The sequence below is a fragment of the Vigna angularis genome, chromosome 1, assembly GCF_016808095.1.
Source record: "Vigna angularis cultivar LongXiaoDou No.4 chromosome 1, ASM1680809v1, whole genome shotgun sequence".
Taxonomy (NCBI): Eukaryota; Viridiplantae; Streptophyta; class Magnoliopsida; order Fabales; family Fabaceae; genus Vigna; species Vigna angularis.
Window position 1 is genome coordinate 33,997,112 of NC_068970.1, and position 25,885 is coordinate 34,022,996.

The following is a 25,885-nucleotide window of genomic DNA, read 5'->3' on the forward strand; positions in this document are numbered from 1 at the left end:
GTTTTAAGGAATTTTTATATTTAAGAGAAAATTATTAAAAGAACGATTTGCAATAAGAAACCAATTCACCCCCTCTTGGTTTTCTGAACGCGTTAATCATTCCGTTGCACCGCTCTAACAAACTTGACAACACTATTGCTCAAACCAAATAAATTCATGGAAACTGAAAACAATATACAAGTTCATACATTAATGTTTTGATGAAATTAATTGATTCAAACAAAATAACTACACTAGTCATGCATTCAAGTTCACATTTGGGTGACATTTAAACTTATAAGTAATTGTATTAGTTATTCATTTAAGTTCACCTTTGGGTGATGCTTAAAGTGAAAAATTACATACAAATAAGATGATAAAATAAATATACCTTAATTGACAATCAATCATACTTAAGTCTACATGTATATTATCTTTGGATATACAAACATATTTAATAAGTAGTAGGTCAAATATCTTACTTTAATGTTATTAATTATAAGCAATAATTCACCCATAAGAATCCGTAAATGTCTTATAACAATCAACTTCAATTAACATAAATCAATTAGTCATAATTTATCATCCTTTATTTCAAATAAATAAATAAATACCTTTTAATTGCTATAAACTATACATAGCCATAAATAAAATTGACTAATATCTCATCATAGATTTAAATGAATTTGCTAATATATTTCTTTCTATCAATATTGTTTTAATTTACAGTGTAGATGAGTACATTAGAGAACATTTACATGTAAATTGTCATGAAAGTTAGTTCATATTTTTATTAGCAACTTGTTTTCCTAAAATAACAACTTAGATCTTTTTTTTAATTAATATAAGAAAATATCTCATATAACTTTACTAAATTATTTAATTTATTTATGAAAATTTAAAAGACTAAAAAATCATACTTAAGAGAGTATAATTTCATAATTCAATATTTATTTTCTCTTTTTATATTTAAAAGACTACTAATATTTTAATATTTTTACTAAATAGAATGGTACGTGTTATATAAGTACACCTTCATTGTTTGGTTAGACAATCATTTTCCAAAGCTTGTTATACTTTCAACAACTTACTAAAAAATGTTCTATCTTTTATACATTTGACGTTGAAATTTTTTTTCCAGAGCAACTATTTTGACTTCTATTAGAAGTCATAAAGGCTTTTCTTGTTCATCCAGATAGATTTGTCTTCCACAATTTTTTTTATCAATAATTGTTAATATTATGTTAACGGAGAGAGTTGAACTCACAATCTCATCTACTTTTACTTCTAAACCCTTCAAACTAACTTTTTATTTTTCAAATATTAGTGGAAGAGTTAAACTAACAACCTCTTTTATCCTCTCTTCAACTTTTACTATTAAACCAACCTTATAACTTTCATTATTTTTCCACGATAAAAAAATGAATAATTATACATGCCAAATCGACACAAATGCAACACAAGATAAAATAACATACATAATTTGTAATAAAAGGTGGCCAACCATATTAACTTAGTTTGATAAAAATATCAGATGAAACTCCAAGTCTTACATAATGAGTTAAGTGTCAATCACAATAAAGTGATGACAATACACAATGTAATAAATCAATTAATCCAAATGAACATGTGAAAATTTTCAAGACATAGGTAAATCTATTTTCTAATGATAATTTTTATTTTTATAGAATGCTTTTTGACGACATTTCAGAGACTGAATTCATAATGGTACTATGATTTATGACCAAACTCACTTGACTTATTTTGAGTCTTCTCTCGGTGATTTAAGGCTTGACTTACAATAAATTGACCTTGTGCTTTAACCTGAATTGCTTTAGAAAACATCATACAAAAGGATAATAAACACCTTTGCAAAATTTATGAAGAAATTTATAACAACATTAAATGAATTTTAACCTACAACATGCAAGGATAATCAATAATGTGCTTCCCATAATCAATTAGGCTTGAACTTTCAATGTTGCAATTGCACTATGAAAACCATGTATCATATCCAATACCCTTAATTTGTGGATGGATAATCGATTCTCATGTACAAATGTTAAGAACTAACCAATATTCTTCAAATCAAGTCCACCATTGAAACGTCCTAACCTAACACCACCAAACCACCTCCATCAACACCTTTCTTTAGCTTCCAACAACACCACTAGCAATCACCATCTAACAATCCACGAATACATTTTACTCAGGTCACACCATGCACACAACTACGAAGTAAGAAGGATGAATGAGTCAATGTGAAGTCAAAATGATCAACTCACAAAATTTTAGTGTCATGTTCAACTAAAAAAAAAGTATTATTGATAGTCAAAATTTGTAAAAAAACATAAAAAATCTATGGGTAAATAATTTTTTCAATAGTACAAAATCAGTCAGTAAAAATGCAATTGATAATATTTATTAATCAAATTTAATTTTTATTAGTAATTACCGATGAATATCCATAGATACAATGCAATGCATATTTCAAGTCTAATGGGTTATGTTCTTTATACTCAGACAAACCTGTCAATATTTGAATATTATATTTTTTAAATAAACAAAAAATATAATGACAATTATATATGCACAACGTCCAGACAAAATTTTCACATAAAATTTTACCAACAAATAATTTCATCGATAAATTAAATAATAATATCTGTCGATAATTTCTTCGTAATTTATCATTATCAATAGATATAATATTGGTAATTTGAAGTTTTCTTGTACAAACCTTCTTATGATCAAGGAATATCTGACCTCTCACTATTATTTAAGAATCTTTATAATAATGCATATGCATATGAAAAAAATAAGGATAATTTGAAAACTATACTTTCGTTGTGTTTCTCTTATAACTTGTCAAGGACCAAATTTAACATTTTCCTACAAATAAGCATTCTTATTTCCTATAGATCATGAGATCCAAACAATTGTGACACCTTCATCAAATAAGTTTTCACCAATAACACTCAGCTTAAAACAAACATATTGTTAGATATCTCCAAAAAATTTACTAATTGGTTAAGTTATTACAAGACATACCTAGTTGTCTCGTAAGAATGAAATTTGCCACAAATTTCCAGTACTCACGTCTTGGCCTTTGGGAAAATAGAGCAATGCCAAAATAATAATCAAGAAAAAAAGCAAATAATGTATGGGCCCAAATTAAAGAAACAAGAGTTACTCCCTCCACCACCACACACTGCCTCTGTACCTTTTCATTCCTCTTTTGTCCTTCGATCAATAATATTTACGTTAGATTCTTAAACGGATATGAATATATGTTGGATTCTTAAACGGATGTCTACATCCATGAACGGATATCAACATCCGTTGAAGAACAATCGAATGTCGATATCCGTTTAAGAAAGAGTTTGTACGGAGCCTTGTATAATTGGAACTCTTGTGAATTTTTCTCCAACAATTCCTCACATCGAGTCCACCCAAAATAATCCTTGTAAGTGACACACGTATACAAAGTTTGATGGCATGTAGGGTCACATAAACTGAATTAAGAATCTCCGTGCAACCTAAAATCAATTTGTATGTTTAACTTTTATCTGATCTATTCTTTAAAAGGTAAATGTTTTACAAGTTTATTTTGTTTGTGAAAAAAGTTCAGTTTTTTTCTCTCAAAGAATATAAAAAATCTATCTACAAGAAATTTGAGTTGAAAGTAAATAGAGGGAACAAAGAGGGTACCTTGGAAAGGAGGATTTTAGTTCCGGGTCGCTTGTCATCCCAGCTGAAGGAGAAACCATCATCATCAACACCTAAAATGTGGTCATTGGATCGAATATATTGCATTTATGAGCTAGTTCCTGAGGCTTTATAAATCCATGATGCACTCCACAGAAGTTCATCCTATTTATTTAGCATTTACAACAAAAACAAGTCCAATCAGAAACCATGTATTCGTGCCACATGTTTCATTGTTACAAATATAATTAAGTTTTTGAAGTTATGTGTGCCTTACATGGTATCCAGAGTAAGAGCAGTAGAATGGACATATAACAGAACCAAGAGAATCACAGTAAGAACCCCTGTAACGGTTTGCAAAATTGAATACCTGAAAAGAAACATTCAGATTGATTAATCAGACAATTAACATACAGAACACTTTAGCTAGCAAGAAATGAAAATGAAGGAACAATTTTTTATATTTATTAATTACGTTTATGGCTGCTTGAAGCAATTTGGAGGAATACGCTGGATCTGAATCTCCGAATACTATCGAAGAAGCTGCAAGTGTAACTGCTGTCTCTAGCGTTTTCAATCTGGTCCATCATTGAGCTTTCAAATTCAATCACACTTCATGCTAACAATGTTGTAGTAAAGGCCATTAGCAACCCAAACTTAACGTTGTCTCCAGTACCATAATAGCCACCTACTAGGTTTACCTGAATTACAACATTAATCATGATTAAACTTAGTGAGCAAAACTATAAGACAGTTTAGTTCATGTGGAGTCACAGACATTTAAAATAGATAGATAGAAAGATAAAGAGATGATAGAGGGGATGTGGATGAAATTTGAGCAAAATTAAAAATAAATTAATTTGGTTAAATAGGGGAATGAGATAATTAAGAAATGGTGGGGTCACGCAAAGAAAAGAAGAAGAGAGAAACTAGTTTGTGTGCAATGGAAAAAAGATAAAAATGAATGGGTGTACGGAGATTTAGAGTCTTATAAAAGATAAATAAAGTTAAATAATAAAATTTAAATTAATGTAAGATAATTTTAGAATAAAAAAAAATAGTGAAGAGGGTAGGAATCACTTAGGTTGTGGTGAGAGCAACTCTGAAGAACCAAAAGTGATGATGCATGGCATGGGCCCATTGAAAGAAAGTGTTTTCCCTCATTACTTTTTACATGATATGAAACTGCGTTTTCATTCGGAGCCTTCATTCAAAAGCCTAAATTTGAAATTCAGTGCAATAGAAATTCTATGCAAACCTTTTCTGTGGGCTTAAAATGAAAAACAAATGTTTAGTTTGGATTCATTTTAAGGAATTGATTGTTATGTGGGCTTTTACACTTTTTATGTAAAAAAAAAAAAAAAAACTTAGAAAAATGAGCTAAACTAACGTGTAAGGGAATTCCATTTATGAAACTGAGTAATTGGGTATAGAAAGATTATTTTGGATTTGTGTGTATTGGGGTTTCAGCACAAGATGTCTCTCCGAATAAGGCAGTGGTAGATAAGTTTGTCCAAGAGTTGCAAGAAGCGTTGGATGCTGATATTAAGGATAGGATCATGAAGGATAGAGAGATGCAGAGTTACATTGAAGAGCGTGAACGTGAGGTTGCGGAACGTGAGGCTGCTTGGAAGGCTGATCTTTCTCGTCGTGAGGTATCTACTGATTATCCATTTCTTTCAAATTTGTAATCTTTTTAATTTTTCTTACTTTAATGTGCTATCTCCTAGTTGGATAAGACTATTGTTGTTGTAACAGAGGTTGTGAAATTTGAGAGTCTGTGTGCTTGTTGGTTTTTCTGTGTGAGGGTCTCAAACACACGTTCATTTCAAAGATACAATTTGTTACTTCTCAGTAACTGAAGCTTTGGAACGTCAGCCAACTAAGTGCAACATTTATCCAAATACCTCTTTGTTAATCACGGAGCTTCTCATATTTTGACCTGTAAAATGGAACGTTATGTTCTTCTAAAAGATAATATTGAAAAGACCTATTAACAAAATACTCTTTTAACACATCAATAGTTTAACATTTTAGCTTCATAATTAAGAAAAGGTTTAATAGGTTCGGAGGTCCCTATATTTGTGGGTTCGTTTCAATTGGGTCCTTCAATTTTGAAAGTGATCAATTTGGTCCCTAATTTAACAAAATTGAGTCAATAATACCCTTTCCGTTAAATGCAATGGACGTCATTAACTTTTTAAACATGTGGTATGTTGAAGCATCCTTCAAATAAAACTGTGCCACCTGCAAATAAAAGGATGCCTCAACATGCCACATGTTTAAAAAGTTAACGCCGTCCATTATATTTAACGGAAAGGGTATTATTGACTCAATTTTGTTAAATTAGGGACCAAATTGATCACTTTCAAAATTGGAGGACCCAATTGAAACGAACCTACAAATATAAGGACCTCCGAACCTATTAAACCTTAAGAAAAATAAAAAATCACAATAATAAAAGTTTGATAATACATTAGTACCAAATAAGATAAACTACATAAACGATGAAATCATATATAACTTTATAAAAACTCAACTTATTAAAGTGATAACATTTTAAAAGGGAGTTAATTTCTTCAAATAATTTGATTTTCCAGTAAAACATTTTGTGGGGTCAATGAGGGCAAAAATTACATATGATTTCAAACTCACTTCTTGATTTCAGAGTTTTCTCAAGTTTAGTATGTTTTTTAATGGATAATTAACTCGTTTGGCCTACTTGGAATCATAAAAGTTTAAGAGTTTACTTAAAAGTTTGACAACCATGGTTGTAATGTGCATTCTACATTTCCTTTCACATAGACTGAGTAACTCCGATACCATTTTGAGAAAGTGAAATTTAACTCTAACTTAAACTCACACGACTGCATGGGATTAAACTTGAGTAGGATAGGCTGTAAATGATTTTAATACTCTATCTTAAAAAAGTGAAATTTAAGTCTAGTTCAATTTTACAAAATTACCAACATATACATGATGAATAACTATAGACTTCCTCTCAACTTTTGTTTCTCGTTCACGTGAGGACTGACTACAAAGGTGGGCATTGGAGTAAGTCCATAGGGGCATGGGAAAGGGATGAACTGCATTACAGGGTTTGAACCCATAGTATGTGTCCTACAGCCTGACCTGTGTCATTGGGACACTCCCCATGGCTATGCTTCTGATAATTTTTACATATAATAATTGTCTTTGTTATGCGAACATCTGAGAAAGTTGAACCCAAATTATTTTGTTACTGTTGCTGCAAGACTCTATTAGTACTTTGTAAAGTAATCAATAAAAGATGCCAATGGTTGTAAAATACTGTTTATGGTTGATCATATGAAGTGAAAGAATACTGTTGTTCCTAGTTTAGTTTTATTGGTAAAACTCTGATTAACTTCCTTTTATCAGCTGAGCATGGAAATGGCTGTGCATTAATTATGGCTTATATTTGTAGCTAGGTGGTCTCAATGTCTAAAAATAAACAAAAAATATGGGAATGTTAACTGTGTTCTACACTTCTACGGGGCATTGAAATGGCTTTGCATGAATTATGGTTTAAATTACTAGGTAGTTTTCTATTCGTCTAAAAGTACATACTTTTTTAAACAAGTCTTTCTTAGATATTTGTCTCAGTATTTGTACCCTTTCCTAAATTTCTGCTAGGCTCCACTGGTATTTATATGCAAGATGTGTGATAACAATGTGGCAATGCCAATTTCACTTGAATTTTAACAGGAATCCTGTTATGTGACATATGACCTACATTTGGTCACGATGTAGCATTTCATTTTATTTTCCTAATTTCTAAATTGTAACCTTGCGGTACACTGGTGAATATCTCCTCTTATTTTTTTGTGAATAATTGGCAAAGTGAAATGCAGTAGAATAATTTCAAATTTATATATTGATATTGATGCAATTTCAGCGAACTGCTTCTGAAATTGAAGAAAGGAAGCAAACTGGCCTTTAGGCACTTGAAATTATACAAGGAAGTGATTCTTTAACTAAAACAATGTGAGGTTGATTATTTTGAGTATTTTATACCAGATACATTGATATTGTCGAATTTTAGTCTATAATGCTTCTGAAACTGAAGAAAGAAAGCAAAGCGGCTTTTAATCATCAACAGTTTACGGAGAAATGATTCTTTATGTATCACACAATCTGAATAAATGAAGCTTTTCATCCCCCAAATTTCTGAGTTTGACACATGATAAACCCCTTAATAGGAGTTATGACTCAACTAATATTTTGGAACAAATCTAAATAAAAACAACAATCCCTAAAATTTTAAGCTTGAGAAAACAAATATAACTAAAACTTTTGCTTCATGGTTGCTAGAAGCAGAATAAATAGTGTTAGAATTGCAAAAAGTGGTTAGGCAGTAACTTAATTAGCTGACTTGTAAGGTCTTATATACTATTATTTGACTTTATCTCTATTTCATATGACATCTTCAACACATTTCTCACATCAAAAAATGAACATTTCAAGTGAAAAATTAAATATTTGTAGGTGAGTCCTATAACAGATAGCATAATAAGCTTGGAATGATTTTGATACCATGTTAGAAAGTGGGGTTATAAATAACTCATCCTCATAAAATTATCTTTTAAAGTAAGTTTTACAACTCATTTAATCTTATTTTTAGTCAACGTGAGATATTTAACAAGTAAATTGACCTTTAAATTAGATCTTGAAATTCCTTTGCCCTAGGAGTCTGCCTTTGTCATATTGTTTTAGTGATTGTTGTTCTTGCAATCAATTCATCAGATGACACCAGAGAAGCCCCTCTGCAAAATGTTTCTTCCTTAGACTAGAGCGTTATATTTTTCAGGCATTTCTACTCTACACCACACTTCTTTTTACGTCTTTAATAATGACTGATAACATGTTTCAGACACCTTCCTGGAACCTAGTTTATGTTTAGTGAAGATATGTTATATCACTCAGTGCCCTATTTTACGTTGTGAAAATGTGTGCTACATTATTCGTAAAGCATAAATATTGTTGCATTTGGGAATATGAAACAAAAAAGATTGAAATTGACCGAACATTCTAACAATATTTCTATTTACCAAACAAATTTCCAATTATGACCTTGCAATTAAAGAACAAAAAATCAGACATCCTCACTATCCTTAATTTTTTAATGTTCCAGGCTGAGATTGCCCGACAAGAAGCAAGGCTGAAGATGGAGAGAGACAATCTGGAGAAAGAGAAAAGTGTGTTGATGGGAACTGCGTGAAATCAAGATAACCAAGATGGAGCTCTTGAAATTACTGTAAGTGGTGAAAAATACCGTTGCCTCAGATTTGCCAAGGCAAAAAAATAAGGCTTTGCTGCGGTGACAAAAAGGAAATGTATGATCTTCACTTCTGCACCTCCCCTGGAAAAGGACTAGTGCTGCCGAGGACCCCACACGAAAAGCCAAGCTCAATTTATGCACCTCTAGGAACAATTATTGAAATCAAAACTGTTCAGTGGTGGTTTACAATTCCTGTTGGGATAGTGTTTTATTTTTATGACTTGATTAATTATTTTATTGATTTTTTTCTGTGATGATGTTGATGCTTTGTTTTGCTTAAAATAAAATTTTGGCTATATAATTAATTCTCAAAGGATTGTACGCGAGAAGATATTGGTCTGAAGTATCTATTGAGAAAAAATGATAATCAGCCAAGATAATTTTGACAGCAGATTTCATGGTTTCTAAAAAGGATTGCAGAGGAGAAAAAAAAAGACCCTAATGCATACTCTATTTTGATGGTGCGAAAGAAATTTAGAGTACTAAAGAAAGGAAACGAAGGAAATACAAAAGAAAAAAAAAAGTGTGAAAAATAAAATTGTTTAGGTGATTTGAAAAATAATAAAAAATAGTTAAAAGAAAAATGATTTTATTTGTTATTAATAATCTTTCTATTATTATTAATACTATTAAATACAAAAATCATAATCAGCTATATATAAAAATAATGCATTTGTTTTACCCCGGGTCCATTATACTTTCAGCACAAATCCATGTCCTTCCACCCCTGCAAACAGTAAATAGGCTAAAGCAAAGTAAACAAAGGTTAAAGGACATTATTAAAAAGATTCTATAATTAATTATGATGCTGAGTGTCACCTATAGCGGCAAAAGGCTAGTTTTGTTTTATTAATTAATTGTAGTTACCACCCATTCAAATGTTATGCAGAAAAGTCTTGTGTGAAGCAGGCTGCAACTTATCTCTTTTTTCATTGAAAAAGAAAAACAGGGAAAATAGGTAGGATTTTTGCAATTTGAGGGCCCATTGCCGATCACGTTATAACTTCGAAGATGAAAAGAAAGTAAAAGATAGAATAAGTTGACATTTTTAACTAGATACAAACAAGTATTTCCTTCACTTTCACAGGAACTTTTTGTTTACTTTTTTCCAAAGCCTAAAGTTCTTACAGTTGATTTTATTTTATTTTTCTGTGGAGAATCACAATGGCTGGCCAACTATGTTTTACTACAGTCACCTTTGAAACAAGTTGCAGATAATTTAAGGTAAGCCTGGTAACGAGACAACATGGCTAATGATTGTCACTCTCATGCACTTGCTATGGACTCTTTCCTATACGAAATTCTCAGGCAACATGGCAGCAGAAAAATCAGTCAAGTCTGTTTTCTTTTTCCAGATGTTCACCAAATTTCAATATTAATTATTATCCAGTCTGTGTAGACCAATCTTGAAATTCAATGACATCCAGTTCATTCTTGCAAAGACGAACCAAACCAAATTCTGATTCAAAATATTTGGTGTTTTAGTTTGTACAATCACCACATCATTAAAGTTTAATTAAAGGATAATAAGAAAACAAATCCAGTTGCAAAACTAGGATCTGTTTAAACTGGGAATTTTCTTCAATTCGATATATGGTGAAAAAGAAATAGAATAGCATCAACCAATAAGAATATCATATGTACAGCTTGGCCCTTTTTTTCTCTATAGTCTATCCTGCCCTAAACCATTCTCTTTCCCCTTTTCTTCAGGCATAATCATATTCCTCCTTTTATTTGTAAAAACTATAGTTGAAACTATGAAATGATTAGAGATTCATTTTATCAATGAAACTCAATACAATTATGACGGAAACAGCCCTGAAACTGGAGCTTGTTTAGAATGGTGTTGACAATGGCTTCGGGTGTCAAAGTTGCATCAACTTTAAGTATTCCTTCGCAGTCATCAATCTTTAGCAAATCTAACTGAGATTGCAGAAGTGATGCAGGCATATAATGTTTTCCTTCTGCAGCTCTCGCATTAACTCGAACACTCAGCACTTCAGCAGGAGCATCCAACAGAATGAAGTTAACAGGACTTGCATAAGTTCCCCATTTATAAGCAGGGTAACCTGATCTAAGCATTTCTCTATATTGATTCTTCAAAGCAGAACAACCAAGAATCAGACCCTTTTTGTTATCCAAGTATTCGTTTATGACATCACGCAGTGCTTCAAGCCACGGTATCCTGTCTTCATCTGTGAGTGGGATTCCCATTCGCATCTTTTCTGTTGTATTGGAAGAAATCGGATGAAAACAAAAAAAAAAATGAGAAAAAAGCAATAAGAAAGCAGATAGAAACAGTCCTTATGCAGAAATCATAGACACACCTTTGTTTAATTCAGAGTGAAAATCATCAGCATCAAGATACTTATACTGCATCTCTTTCTCCAGCCTCCGACCTATTGTTCTGTGAAGACATAACCAATAAAAAATGTTAACCAATCAGCCTGTTCAACAGCTTGAAAATGGTTAAAAGCAATCACTTGCAACAGCAATATTCAACAATGATCATCCTCTTTCTATGTATGTGTATATAAACACTTTCATGTCTTCTGATTAATGGTGGCTGTCACATTCTAATGTCAATTTATTTCTCATCCTCAAAGATTTATAAAAAAAAAAGTGCAAATATACGAAAACAACAGACAGATTGAAAATTACTAAAAAAATATTAATGTAAACCAAAAGTGAAAACTGAATACGAAAACACCACCATCATAACAACAATATGTTGAAAAAAGAAAAAGAAGAAGCTTACGTCTTTCCAGCGCCACAGACACCCATGAGAACGATAACTGCACCTGTTTTGGATCACAGATATGAATTCAGTCTGTGCAAATAACAAAGCAAAAAAATTGAAGAAGAGAAAAAAAATGGTGAATCGTTACCATCTTTTGAAGCCATATTGATCTAACTGGGATTGGTAACGAGAAATACGAAAGAATTATTGAGAAGTTATGTGTATATGAAAGAATTGAGACGTGAAAAACAGAGCGAAACTGCAAAAGTTATATAGATATAATATATATGCAGGAAGGTAATTTTGATGAAGGTCGCAATCACATTGAATTCTGAGCGAAGTCACGCGGTTTGTACTAAATTTTAATAATATTAGAAAAAAAGATTAAGGTGTTAGAATTTGGAAGGTTGTATGTGTTGTTGAAGTGAGATGTGGAGAGTGCGTAGGATCCGAGTCATTGCGTTGCCTCGTCTCAATCCAAAGTACCTGCAACTCACTTTCTTACCAATCTCTTTTCAAACTCGGTCTGCCCTCATTTTGACAAAAACCAAATCAAACTTCTCATTTTCTGTGTTTCTCTTATCTCTTTTCCCATTGACCACTCAATAACATGACGTGTCCACTTTTCTATAACAAACAAATAAATAAAAAGATCACTGTTATAATAATTATTAGATTTAAATAAATTATTACTTTTAGTAACAAAATTGCAGATTTAGAATAAATATTTTGTTTTACTATTTTTATATATTATTAATAATTAATATAATTAATATGTCTTTAGTTTAATTATAGTAATTATCATCCGTGTTTATTAGAGATAATATTAATGTTGATATGTGATTAATATTAAAGAAACACTAAAAGAATTTTAAATTTATAAAATAAATAATAAATAATAAAATTTAATTGTATATTAACATCAATTCTCTTCTTTAATAAATACATCATAAAGTTAAAACTAAACATGTATTTAATTATCTCAAAATTTAATAAAATTGAAATAAAATTAATAAAATTGAAATTATTATTATAAGAATGTACTTTTATTATATTATGTCAATATATATCGTACTGAATTAACTATCTAGGGAAAGTAAAATAGTAATAATTTGTATAAAAAAATAATCCTTTATAAATATTAAGATATATATCAATAACGATTATTAACTTAATCAAACTAATAACTCTTTGCAACTACATAGAGTACTTTACCAATAAAAATTAGCCTTAAATGTTACATTTTACTACTCGATTCTCATATATATATATATATATATTATCACATTTCTTTACATGTTTTTATTATATATTTTTAAAAAATTCCATCTTTTTAATGATAAATCTTTTGGTTTTGCATAAAAAGAATGTTGTAAAAATTCCGTGGAGAGATGTCCATATTTTTGGGACACAATTGACACTTAATAATTTAATAAAATGTTTTGTATAAAAGATTGTAATAAAATAGAAGAGGCACACTCATCCACTTTGTGAGATATTTAATAAATCACTTATACAAGGAGTTAGAAAATAATTTGAAAGTATTTTATTTAAAGATGATATTTGATTATTTTATTTATAAAAAATTTAATTTAATGTTAATTAAGTTTCATTTTATAAAAAGTATTATTTAAAAACAAATTCAAAAGTTTCATGTGTGTGTTTATCTCTAATTTTTTGAGTATATTTTTTATCTCTAGACTAACAATGAGTTTATGAAGATATCTATATTTATGATTTATTAGAATTTAAAATAGAATATTTTTTTTTTATTTAGCTTAGTATTTTAAAGCACGAATAGTTCTAGGATTTTATGTATGTGATTCAAAATGGATTAAAGTAACTTTTTATTTAGTTATAATTATTATGATATGTTTAGATATATGATTTGATATTTGTGTAGGTAATTAGAGTATTCTATAAACTCTAAAACTATAGGAGCAGATTTCAGTTAGGAGTTTTATATCAAGTTAGAGAAGTTATTGTTATTTTATATTTGTTTATGCTTTAATTGATTTGTATAATGATTTTTGACTAATTATATGATAATTGATCTATAACTTTTGATTGAGCAATTATTACTTGTATTACGAATTATTTAAATATTTTCGAGTGTGAAGAATATATAAGAAAATTTAGAATAGATATACAAGTTTGAATTAATTAAAAAGTTTTGCATAGTACATGATTACTGAGGGGTAAGTAAATTGTGTGAAAAACTAATAGTAAAATACAAAAACAAAATTAGGTGATAAAATATATGAAATAATGATAATTAGAAACATGGTGTCTCGTTAATTAAACCTAGTAATATTTAAACCTTTGAAATTATTTCATTAATCTTTCATTTATTTAAAGTTTGTTTTTTCTAAATACAGCATATTTAATGAGTTTGCATCTTTCCTTGTAAATAATGTTTTAGTCCTGAAATGGTAATGATTAAACAAATTTAATTGAATTTTTAAAAAGTAGTGAATATATAATCCCATTGGATTGGGCCCTTTACCCATCTTGATTTATAAAAATCAAGTTCTTATTAGTTTTCAATGTTTAATTTATATATAAAAATATTTATTATCTATGTCTAATTGTTGTACTTATTAATTGCACTTTTGTTGTGCCAGATGAGTATTAAAACTTGAGATGATAAATTCATTTATTAAATATTTTATTTCAATTACTTACATTTATTTCTTTGTCTAATTGTTGTACTTATTAATTGCACTTTTGTTTTTTGTTGTGCCAGATCAGTATTAAAACTTGAGGTGATAAATTCATTAATATTTTATTTCAATTACTTACATTTATTTCTTTATTTCTTTAATTACATAGAAACTATTTATGATTTATATATCTTTATTACATACTTTAACTAATAATTCTTTTTTATATTTCGAATATAAAGCCATATAATTATACACTCGTATAATTAAAATGAAAATTATCTAATTATTATATTTATCACCACAACTTTTATTACTTTTCTTTCCATAATGTAATATGCAAATAGAATATTTCATACTTTTTAAATTCAGTTTTACAAATTTAATATATAATAAATGCAACTTTTACTATTAAAAATTTAGCAATTAACATTCAGTATGTGGTATATTTAATATTTATTATTTAGTAATTAAATTTTAATAATTTTCTTTTAATATTTATTATTTCATTATTAGTAATTAATATGTACTTTTAATATTTTTTAAGTCCTTTTTACGCAAATTTGTCTCAAATTGGTTCTTTAGTTAATTTTTAACTCAATTAAATCTTTATTTATGTAAAATTGATTCAATTGAACCCTTGCGATTAATTTGAATAAATGGCGTTAAATTTTCAGTCACGTGGCATGCTAAGTTTGCAAATGTTAACCATGTGGCACATTGAAGGTCGCATTACATGGATGTGTAATTTCAAATGAAAAAGAAATGAGATTTCATTAAATCCCTAAAATATGAACATTCAAAAATCCCTAATTAAAACGGGTGCCTAAGTTGTTCTTGTGCGATGCGGGTGGTTGGGTAGTAATTTCTTCTTCTTCAAACAGGATGTCAAACGACCATTCATGTTATTCTTCGACATATAATGTGTTGCGGAAGGAAAACTCAAATGTCTGCTTTTGTGATAGTGGAGGATCTAGAAGTTTTGATGTTTCACCAATTTGCCACTATGGATAGAAATGTGTGTTGAGAATTGCTAAAACGATGAAGAATTGAGACAAACAATTTTAGGGATGCTTTAAGTATAAGGTAAGATACATTTCATCAATGTAATTTATGGTACTGTTTTTTAGAAGACTCCATTGTGTTTGATTGTTGTATTTACATAATGGTACTCAAGACGCTGGTTGCAACTACTTTAGATGGTCCATTGATGTTGGGTTAACGAAAGGGGTACCTACTTCAAGTGCGAAGGAAAGAAAGATACTTTGGTGAACAGTGAAGAAAGGGAGGCTGATAGGAAAATTATAGTTAATTTAGAGAAATTTGTCATGATTGTTCAAAAGTGGATAAAGGTGTTGTTATGAGTGGTTTTTGTTTTATGTGTAATAAACATAATTTTAGTTTCACTGTTGATGAGAATTGGATGATGTGTTGTACCTTTGTTCTGTTTTAATGAATTGAAAACTTCTTTTAGAATTGTGGATGTTGAATAAATGATAAATTCAGGATTATGTGTTTATGACTGAGTGATTGAATTCTGGTTACTGAAATGGACATGTCTTACATATGTTATTGATACAAAAAGTTTTAATCAAAGACATACATAAGGATAACCAAAAGTATGGAAATGGAGATGTTTTAGATATGTTACTGATACCAAACCTTAAAATCAAAGACATACATAAGGACATACATAATTTTTTTTTCTGACATAGCACAAATTCCATTTTAAATTACCAAGATAGCATATTGTGCAATAATTTATACAATGGAAATTTTTTTTGAAGAAATCAATGGCCTAACATCATCATTGGTGCAAGGAACACACCCAATAACATTGAACTAACTCACTTATATAAAAAAATTAATTTTTTTTTACAAAAACATATCAAAAATCATCATGGAGAGTGTTGTTGTTCGAGTTGGAGAGTCACGTTGAACTTTATGTAATTATTAAACATAGCAAAATCCATTTAGTCCTGAAACGGTAATGATTAAAAAAATTTAATTGAATTTTTAAAAAGTAGTGAATAAATTGAGATGGGATTGGACCCTTTACCCATCTTGATGTATAAAAATCAAGTTATTATTAGTTTTCAAATGTTTAATTTATATATAAAAATATTTATTATCTATGTCTAATTGTTGTACTTATTAATTGCATTGTGCCAGATGAGTATTAAAACTTGAGATGATAAATTCATTTAGGTTTAATCATTCACTAAGTCCCTATTTTTGCATGGAATCTCAATTTCGTCCCTTTCTTTCTGAAAATCTCAATTGGGTCCCAATTTTATGAAAATTGCAACAAATCGATCCTTTCCGTTAAATAGTGTCAAACGACGTTAAAAAAATTGATGAGTGAATGCTGAGATGACGAACGAGCGCTCGTCCAGCAGCGAACGAGCGCTCGTCCAGCAGCGAACGAGCGCTCGACCACCGAACGAACGGTCGTCCAGTGTGGAACGAACGGTTGTCCACCAGAGAACGGACGCTCGTCGACCTCTTATTGCTGGACAACTGTTCGTTCCACACTGGACGACCGTTCGTTCGGTGGTCGAGCGCTCGTTCGCTGCTGGACGAGCGCTCGTTCGTCATCTCAGCATTCACTCATCAATTTTTTTAACATCGTCCAGCCAAATTAACGGAAAGGATCGATTTGTTGCAATTTTCATAAAATTGGGACCCAATTGAGATTTTCAGAAAGAAAGGGACGAAATTGAGATTCCATGCGAAAATAGGGACTTAGTGAATGATTAAACCATTCATTTATTAAAATTTTATTTCAATTACTTCATTTATTTCTTTAATTACATACAAAATATTTATGATTTATATATCTTTATTACATACTTTAACTAATAATTCTTTTTTATATTTCGAATATAAAGCCATATAATTATACACAATTTTTATTATTTTTCATTCCATAATGTAATATTCAAATAAAATATTTCAGTTTTATAATTTGGATTAGATATGTTTTTAGTCTCTCAACTATCAAACATTGTTTAGTTTAGTCTATCTTCCAAATTTTGCTTCATTTTCATCCTTCTCTTTAATGAAACTGTCAAATTTAGTTTTTGAACACCAACGACATTAATTTTTGAGTGATCTGGCTAACGGTGTGCCACATTTCATGCCATGTGTACACTTAAAAATTGAAATTTTTGTTCACGCATAGATTAGGGGTTATTCACGGCAAGGAAAATTAGGGTTCTTTACGAAATCTTCAATCCAATTAATGAAATCGCGATTAGGATTATTTTCTTCCATCAAATTGTGGTAGCGGTGCATTGTGTGGTTGTGGTGCATTGTGTGGTTGGGATGCTTCGCGTGGTTGCAGTGTTTTGTGTGGTTGTGGTGCTTATTTTGGTTGTCGTGAAAGAAGTCTTCAACGAGATTATTGAAAGAAAAACATAAGAAAGTTTATTCGTGAAGAATATTAATACTAATGCTTATAGTTGGTTACTTGCAATTCCAACAAAATTTTGGGTAAACTGTAACACCCCGAAATAGGTGTTACATTGTTTATTTTCTATAAAACAGACACATAGAAAATTCGAAACCAAATTTCGATATCAACAAAAAATAGTAAATTTCTTATTACAAACCGATTATTTGAAAATAAAATATCCACACACAAAAGTCAGGATCAAATATAAGCTTTATTAAAATATATAAAATTTATTATATATTTACATATTTGAAATAATATAATACAAAAATATTAACCTTTTAAATTATTTTTTATTTTAATTTTTAATTTAAAAAATTAAGCAAAGTATCCTATCTTGATAACCCGCCAATTTAAGGGGTTAGACAGGGTGGACAAAAGCGAACTAACAAATTAAATTTCAAATTATTGATTTACTTAATAACCATTTTCACATCCTTCCATTTTATTAATAAGCTCACTCTTATTTAATAAACTTTCAAAATATTGGTTTAATTAATGAGAACAACATTTTTTTTTATGAAAGTATCCAGGATAGTACACTCACTTTGATTAGAAGCACCAAATATTATATGTGAATATAACAAATATCGTACCATGTTAACGTAATATTATTTGAATAGCACATGATTTCTTACACCATTTAATGAAACCTTTATTGAGTAGTTGAGTAAGTTCAAGGAAGACCACTCTCAATTAATTGTTTTCGATCTTATCTATTCAGTCTAGGGAGGCTTGTGAAACCAATTGGAACGATGAGCACATATTTCAGTTTGGATTTTGATTAATGCTACATATACAAGACATGTGTATCGTTTTTAACGTTTAATTGTATTTCGTGTTTTATTTTATTTTGCTCTCGCCTACATTTGATTGTGATATCAACCATAGACGTGAGGTGATGACTACGAAATTGTACACCAAATCCTATCCTTGCAATTCATTAGCAAAATTTTAAGAACAAAGTTGTACCAATAGGGACCGGGCATCAGATAGACCGGACGTCTGCATAACCATAATGGTCTAATCACGCTACCTTGCCGCTCGTCATCGGTAGGGGTCGGGCGTGATAGGCCGGACGTCCGGATGTCCATGATTATCCAAATACGCAACCTTGCCGCTTGCCATCCGGATGAACAACAACTCATATGAGGCCGGCCGGTCATATCACCAATTAACCAGATTGCCTATATGGGCCGACCGGTCGTAAGACCAAACTTCGAGAGACCAGCCGGCCACATCGCTAATTAACCAGGTCAGGATTTAGATTAAGGTAAGTAGTTGTTAAAAGCTATTGGGCTGAATTTGGACCGTGATTAACTTTTCACTAATCCCAAGCCCATAGCAAAAACTATAAATACAGGTCCAGAGTAAGTGGTAGATAGGTTGCATTTACTGCACATTTATTACTGTTCTATCAAAAAACTCTCAAACTGATTTTGGCATCGGAGAATCTTTCGCAGGTCTCCCACCCGCACGCAGAAGAGAAAATCGAGGAGTAAGGAGCGAGAACCGGACGGCCGAGAGACGAGAGGAGGAGGACATGGAGGCATTGGACGACTCAGCCCCTACAACCGAAACAAAAGTCAAAAAGAGAATGTTCTCATCATTACATCGCTATTACAAATGTTGATAAACTTCCTAATGTGTCAAACCACATTGCCAGCACACATGATATTAAGAGCAATAGAACATGGTTGAACAAAAAATTCTATTGTATAAAATATAGCATGTTTCTTCGCCCACCGGTGAGTTGTGATCAACACTAGTTTTTCGGAATACAACCATCTACAAGAATTTCTTAGTCAAACAAAAGCCACAACATGCCTACCATATCTCTTGCTCACTGAAAAATTTAATGTTATCTTAATGCAGCTATAAAATCCTGCTAATTGTCTGTCATACAGAAATCGTCTACTTGAACAAATGAGCAAGATCAGGATCATCCAAATCCACATCCAACCATCCATTCAACTTCATATATTCTACATAATGATCTGGCGGCTGCACTGGGCGAGCACGTTTGGGAGTAAAGCTGTGAATTCTTGCAAGGTTTTTGGCAAGCCATTTAACATATGTCTGGTCCACAGGAGGAACAATTTTGAGTAATATTATGTCATTCTTTTCTTGCTTCGCCTGTTTGTCTCCCCTGACAAATTTGTTTCCCATGACAAATTAACCTGAATGAAGATTTTTGAAAAATTAGTTCTACAAGGTATTTGAGTGTAACTAGCTGAGGTGATGTATAGTGCAGTTATTAAACACTGAAATCGACATGTTTAGTTGGCATGTGGTCATAAATAAAGCTTGTGAAGAACAGAAGCAGCAAGCAACACTAAAATTTCTTTGGTCCTGTTTTGAATGAATTGTTTCAGTCAAGTACATACAGGAAACGTGCTTATCATAAAAGCATGAATTTCAAAAGCTACTTCTCAACAAGTTGTTTTGTGCTTGGATGTACTCTTGCATGAGTACGTAAATGATAAGTTATGCTAGGAGATTTTTTAACAAAAGCTTATGTTTGATGAAATTACTTATAGATGCATATTTGAAATTACAGTATCAAATGTAGAGAAGTAAATAATCACAAATTTAATAATTTTACAAAGTTTAAGTAACATACAACAACATAGAACATCCAAAATCATCTCACATTGGTTTGTGAAAGACATGGTACTGAAGAAACACATGATACCGCATTGCCTCAACCGTGGAACTTGATCTCTTTAGTTATAAATATAGTTGATACGAGTGTGACCTTGTATGGACAGTGTCAACCATGCATAAAATGTTAAAACCAACTATTCCTCTCCTTGACCCAACAATTGAATCTGTCTGCTGGAAAAAGCTTCTCATACAGTTTAATATCGCAGTCAGTAAGTCCACTAGCCAATTTCAGTACAATACTGTAGCTTCTGGTTCCAAAGTCATTACATACAACTCGTATTGTAAGTGACACCTTCTACTACCTCTCGTTGCTAAACTGAGCAACAAGCATTAACCACACAGTCTATGCTTCTGGCAAGATGCTTAGTTGACTTATTCCACTGAATCTTCTAAGCAGTCTGATATAAATCAAGGGAACAGTTTCTTGGCTTACATATTTATGCTGCTTTTCTCATCTCCAAGGCAACACTACCTAGACTTTTGGTTTTACAAAAGAAGTTAGTATAATGTAGATAACTTTTTTACATAACATATCATGATTCTCAGACAAAATTTTCCTAGTTTCTTTCGTTCTGTTTCAACTCCCCCAACTCAACATGGTACTATTCAATCAACAGAGGTTACTGCTTTATATTATTAGTGAACACTTTCTTCAAAAATAACTTGTCAACATAGAGACCACCATTCAGTATTAAAAAAAATTTTAACTGAAGGTTGGCATAAAAAAGAAAATATCAGACCAATATAAGCATTTACATCAGAATTTAACAAAACTGGTTTGAGTAGGCAAAGTTAGCCATTTCTAAGGGTGGCAGATGGCATGAGATAACTCATAGTACTCTCACGCACATAAGTGATTTCTTGAATGGGGAATCGAGGTTATAGCTTATAATCCTCGTCTTTTCCTCCTAATAAATCATTACTATGAAAAAGACGGGAAAAAACTATCCCTAATGCAACATCCCACGATTACTCAGAAGTCAGAACAGAGGTTCAAAAGTTAGCTACATAAAATTCCTATAATAAGAACAAAAATAATAAGGTGAGTGAGACAGAATCACAATCATACTTTGGAGAAACCCAAATCCAAATCCTAACCTAAGTCCCTCTTTCTAAACACACAGAATAGTTCAATTCCAACCAAATAGCAATATGCTAATTCATAACACCACAATCACAAAATGCAAAAAAGATGCGTAACAAGCCATACAACGAATTTAACAATTGAAAAAGAAAATGAATGAAATAAAGATAAAACTAAAATTACAAACACTAACATTCCCAGAAGCAATAATCAAATTGGAAACATAGCACGAAAAGTTAATCGCATTGGAACATACATACCTTCGCAGATGGTTCGACGATAACTGGTTCCGAATTATACAGTTGATTCAGGGATGGATAATATAAGGACGAAAATGGTTCATCTGCGCCACAAGTTCACTGGTACCATTATTTTCCTGCGATTTATTAAATAGTTTTCAATTGTTTATATTTTTTTCCCTCACTAATTTGACATTATCTGTTTTATCAACTACCGGTGGAAATATAGATGCTACAGTCCACATCTTTCACAATAATAAAAATATACATTTTTTTATATTTATTAAATAATTGCATGTTTCTTAATTTTCTTTTTATATATGTTGGGTTAATTTCACATTCTCGTTTTATTTATTGTTAAAAAGTAGTAAATAAAGAAAATAATGATTTTTCACCAAGAACTCGTGCACCACCATAACATTAAAGATAAAATAAAAAATATAAAAAAAAAATTACATAAATGGTTTTCTTTATTGTATATGACATCATACACAAATGATACGTCAATACTTTCCCTCTTTCTCAAATTTTAAATTGGTTTTCATTTTGATTAAGATTTTTCTTTCTTATGATTTGTATTATGATGATTTAACGCGTCGGGTAATCTTGTTTTCTTCTTTTCTTTTTTGTTATGTGTGAACGTTATAAATAAAATAAAAAATTATTTTTCTTCAATTTTTATAAGAAAAACGTTTCTTTAACAATCAATTTTTGCCAATTTTTTAACAAGTGGCATGTATTGATTGGTCATTTTGAAAGTTTTTTTTAAAAACATATAATGTGTCGTTGAGGACATTTTAGCAAGGGAAAAGAGTTTTGTGATTTCATTTGAGAAAATCATATGTTTTTTGTATTTCTTTTCCTTTCGTGTTCTTACTCTCTCCTCCATTGCTCTTAGGGGTTCTCCACTAAAGTTCTCTTTCTCTCCGTCTTGCTCTTCCTCTCTCCATCGTCGACAAAGTTGGTTCACTTTTTGGGTGACCTTTTTCACTTTTTCAGATGGATGATTGAGTTTATTGGTCATGGGTGGTGTTTACTTAATTAATGAACAACATAAGTCATTCAATTGTTGAGAAAAATGCCTATTTAGGTGGTTTGCACCAAGTTAGGTGAAGTCCATGACTATTGGTGCCCATGTCATGCCCTCATAATCGATTACAGGGACAATTGTACAGAAAGTTCTATGTGACTTCCTGGTTGGAACAACAACACTCCCCATGATGGTTTTTGCTATGTTTTTGTTGAATTTTTTCATTTTTTTGAGATGAGTGAGTGAGTTCAATGTTATTGGGTATGTTCCTTGCATCAATGATGATATTAGGCCATTTATTTCATCAAAAACAAATGTTCATTTGGTGGTTTTCTCCAACTAAGGTGAGGTGCATGACCATTGTTGTAACACCCCTCCTCGGAGTGTCAAAGGAAATTTTTTTTATTTTATTAATTAAGAAACATGTCATCTAATGTTGTTACAGGGCACAAAATTTAAAAGAAAATTTCAGTAAGTAATAGATATGTGAACAAGAGGGAAAGATATACCTATAAGATAACGTGCTGTCAACTTTGACTTTTGCTGACTATTTTAATCATAACTTTTTTCACAGACCTCCAAATAATGTCATTTTTTTTATTAGAAACTAGACTCAAAAAGCTTTCCAATGACTACTAATTTGTAATTTTTGGACATCTTAGGTACAGTTAATACGTTTTACATATTTCGGTCAACTCTCACCTTTGTCGGTTGTTTTGCTCTTAACTTTCTCCACCGAACCCCAAATGAGTTGATTCTTTTTTTGTTGGAATCTAGACTCAAAGAGCTTTCAAATGACTACTAACTCATAATTTTTATACCACTGTACTAGGTGCAGTTAATTTCCCAAAAACAATGTTTTTGTAAGCTTCCTAAATGGTCAGAGACTTCACCTACCTTGGTTCAAACACCTATATGCATTGTTTCGTTCCCAATTGAGTAGGGAAAATTGTGTTTTGATATACTTGACACCATCAATGATAAGAAACAAGAGGTATCCATGAAAAAATTGGAAAAAATCACCCATAGGAACAAAAAAATGACCTTGGGAGTCAAGTTCTCCCAACTGGGAAGTAACATGTAACTTTTTGTACAAATCAGCAATCAGCCCCTGGTAATCGATTACAGGGTCCCTGTAATCGATAACCAGGGGCTGATTGCTGATTCGTACGAAAATTTACACATTACTCCCCAGTTGGGAGAACTTGACTCCCCAAAGTCATTTTTGTGTCCCTATAAGTGATTTTTTCTATTTTTTTGCATGGATGACTCACGTTGCTCATCATTGATGGTCTCAAGTATATCAAAACATAGTTTTGCCCACTCAATTGTGGATGAAATACATGTTGCTCATCATTGATGGTGTCAAGTGTATCAAAACACAATTTTCCCCATTCAATTGTGAAGGAAAAAACTCCTATTGGTGTTTGAACCAAGGTAGTTCAAGTTCATGACCATTTTTGCACAACTCATGTCCTGGTATGCCATCTAATGTTGTTACAGTGCACAAAATTTAAAAGGAATTTTCAATAAGTAATAGATATGTGAACAAGAGGGAAAGATATACGTATAAGATAGCATGCTGTCAACTTTGAACTTTGCTGACTATTTTAATCATAACTTTTTCTACAGACCTCCAAATGATGTGATTCTTTTTTTATTAGAAACTAGACTCAAACATCTTTGCAATGACTATTAATTTGTAATTTTTTGGACTTCTAAGTAGGTACAGTTAATTCCTTAAAGTTAACATTTTATATATTCTTACCACCTCTGACCTTTGCTGGTTGTTTTGCTTTTAACATTCTCCACCGAATTCCAATTGAGTTGATTCTTTTTTTATTAGAAAATAGACTCAAAAAGCTTTCCAATGACTACTAATTTGTAATTTTTGGACATCTGAGTAGGTACAGTTAATTCCTTAAAGTTAACATTTTATATATTTGTGCCAAGTCTGACCTTTGCTGGTTGTTTTTCTGATAACTTTCTCCACCGAACTCCAAATGAGTTGATTCTTATTTTGTTGGAATCTAGACTTAAAGATCTTTCAAATGACTATTAACTCATAATTTAGACCAGTTTACTAGATGTAGTTAATTTCCCAAAAACAACATTTTTTTAAGCTTCCTAAATGAGTTTACTTCCAAGTTATTGTTTCATGTTTCTTATTTTATTCTATTTTATTTTATTTATTTATAAACTTGCAACCATCAACCATGACCAACACGAGTCATCCATTGAAAAAAATGGACAAAGACAACCTTAAGCACAGAAAAATCACCATGGGAAGTCACGTTCTCCCAACTGGGGAGTGACTTGCAAGTTTTTGTACAAATAGCCATTAAGCCACTGGTAATCGATTATAGACACCATGTAATCAATTACCAAGGCATGTATCGGCTTCAAGTGCTGAGGGACTTTAACTATATTGCTGAAACACTCACATGGGGTCTTTGCTCCATAATAGGCTGGATAAAGATGAGTTTTGATACACTTGCAACCATCAACCATGACCAACAGGAGTCATCCATTGAAAACAATGGACAAAGGAAGCCTTAAGCATCGAAAAATCTCTATGGGGTCACGTTCTCCCAATTGGGATACCTATTAAGCCATTAGTAATTGGTTGCAGGCACCATGTAATTAATTACTGGAGCATCTCTTGGTTTCAAATGCTGAAGCACTTGAACTACCATGCTGAAACACCCACATGGGGTCTCCATAATGAGTTGGGCAAAGTACAGTTTTGATGGAAGTTGGAGAGAGGACAGAAATGAAGAGGGAGAGAGGAATGAAATATGAGTTGAAAATGAAGGGTGCACAGAGGAGTAATTTTGGAATCTCAAAAAGGTAAATATGCTCTCTTTTCACCACAGCGACTGCAAAAAAAAAAAATCTTACGGTCCAACAAGAAGCTAACACGTGAATGTTGTTAAATTGTTGTCAAATTTTAGTTGTTAACATATCACAATTCTTTCCATAATTTTTAATTGCAGCCCTATTATTTCTAAAAGGACTA

General features: G+C 31.1%; 2 protein-coding genes, 1 long non-coding RNA gene and 1 pseudogene across 6 annotated transcripts; 1 reads left to right on the plus strand and 3 right to left on the minus strand.

The window, feature by feature from the left end:
- Window positions 1–1,940: 1,940 nt before the first annotated feature.
- LOC128195605 (uncharacterized) lies at window positions 1,941–4,424 on the minus strand. The gene is made up of 4 exons (XR_008247280.1): window positions 4,163–4,424; window positions 3,965–4,057; window positions 3,691–3,852; window positions 1,941–2,210 (listed from the first exon to the last, which is right to left on the minus strand). It is a non-coding gene; the product is annotated as an uncharacterized LOC128195605 (long non-coding RNA).
- A 394-nt stretch (window positions 4,425–4,818) lies between these two features.
- Window positions 4,819–9,399, plus strand: LOC108321404 (uncharacterized; annotated as a pseudogene).
- A 1,147-nt stretch (window positions 9,400–10,546) lies between these two features.
- On the minus strand, window positions 10,547–12,074 carry LOC108321416 (gluconokinase). Its single transcript, XM_017553162.1, has 4 exons — window positions 11,875–12,074; window positions 11,745–11,787; window positions 11,314–11,393; window positions 10,547–11,211 (listed from the first exon to the last, which is right to left on the minus strand). The coding sequence occupies exons 1-4, from the start codon at window positions 11,888–11,890 to the stop codon at window positions 10,769–10,771; spliced, it is 582 nt and encodes a 193-aa protein (XP_017408651.1). The 5' UTR covers window positions 11,891–12,074; the 3' UTR covers window positions 10,547–10,768.
- Window positions 12,075–19,432: 7,358 nt separating this feature from the next.
- On the minus strand, window positions 19,433–22,009 carry LOC108321377 (uncharacterized). Of its 4 annotated transcripts, none has more exons than XR_008247285.1 (3): window positions 21,858–22,009; window positions 20,500–20,990; window positions 19,433–20,026 (listed from the first exon to the last, which is right to left on the minus strand). XR_008247285.1 is itself a non-coding variant. In XM_017553123.2 (3 exons), exon 3 carries the CDS (start codon window positions 20,013–20,015, stop codon window positions 19,761–19,763), a length of 255 nt encoding a protein of 84 aa, XP_017408612.1. In that variant the 5' UTR covers window positions 20,016–20,026; window positions 20,500–20,985; window positions 21,858–22,005; the 3' UTR covers window positions 19,541–19,760. The 4 variants fall into 4 exon arrangements, 3 of the variants coding, with proteins under 3 accessions (XP_017408612.1, XP_017408608.1, XP_052729708.1); XM_017553123.2 differs by having other exon boundaries at window positions 19,541–20,026; window positions 20,500–20,985; window positions 21,858–22,005; XM_017553119.2 differs by lacking the exon at window positions 20,500–20,990 and having other exon boundaries at window positions 19,541–20,026.
- Window positions 22,010–25,885: the final 3,876 nt, after the last annotated feature.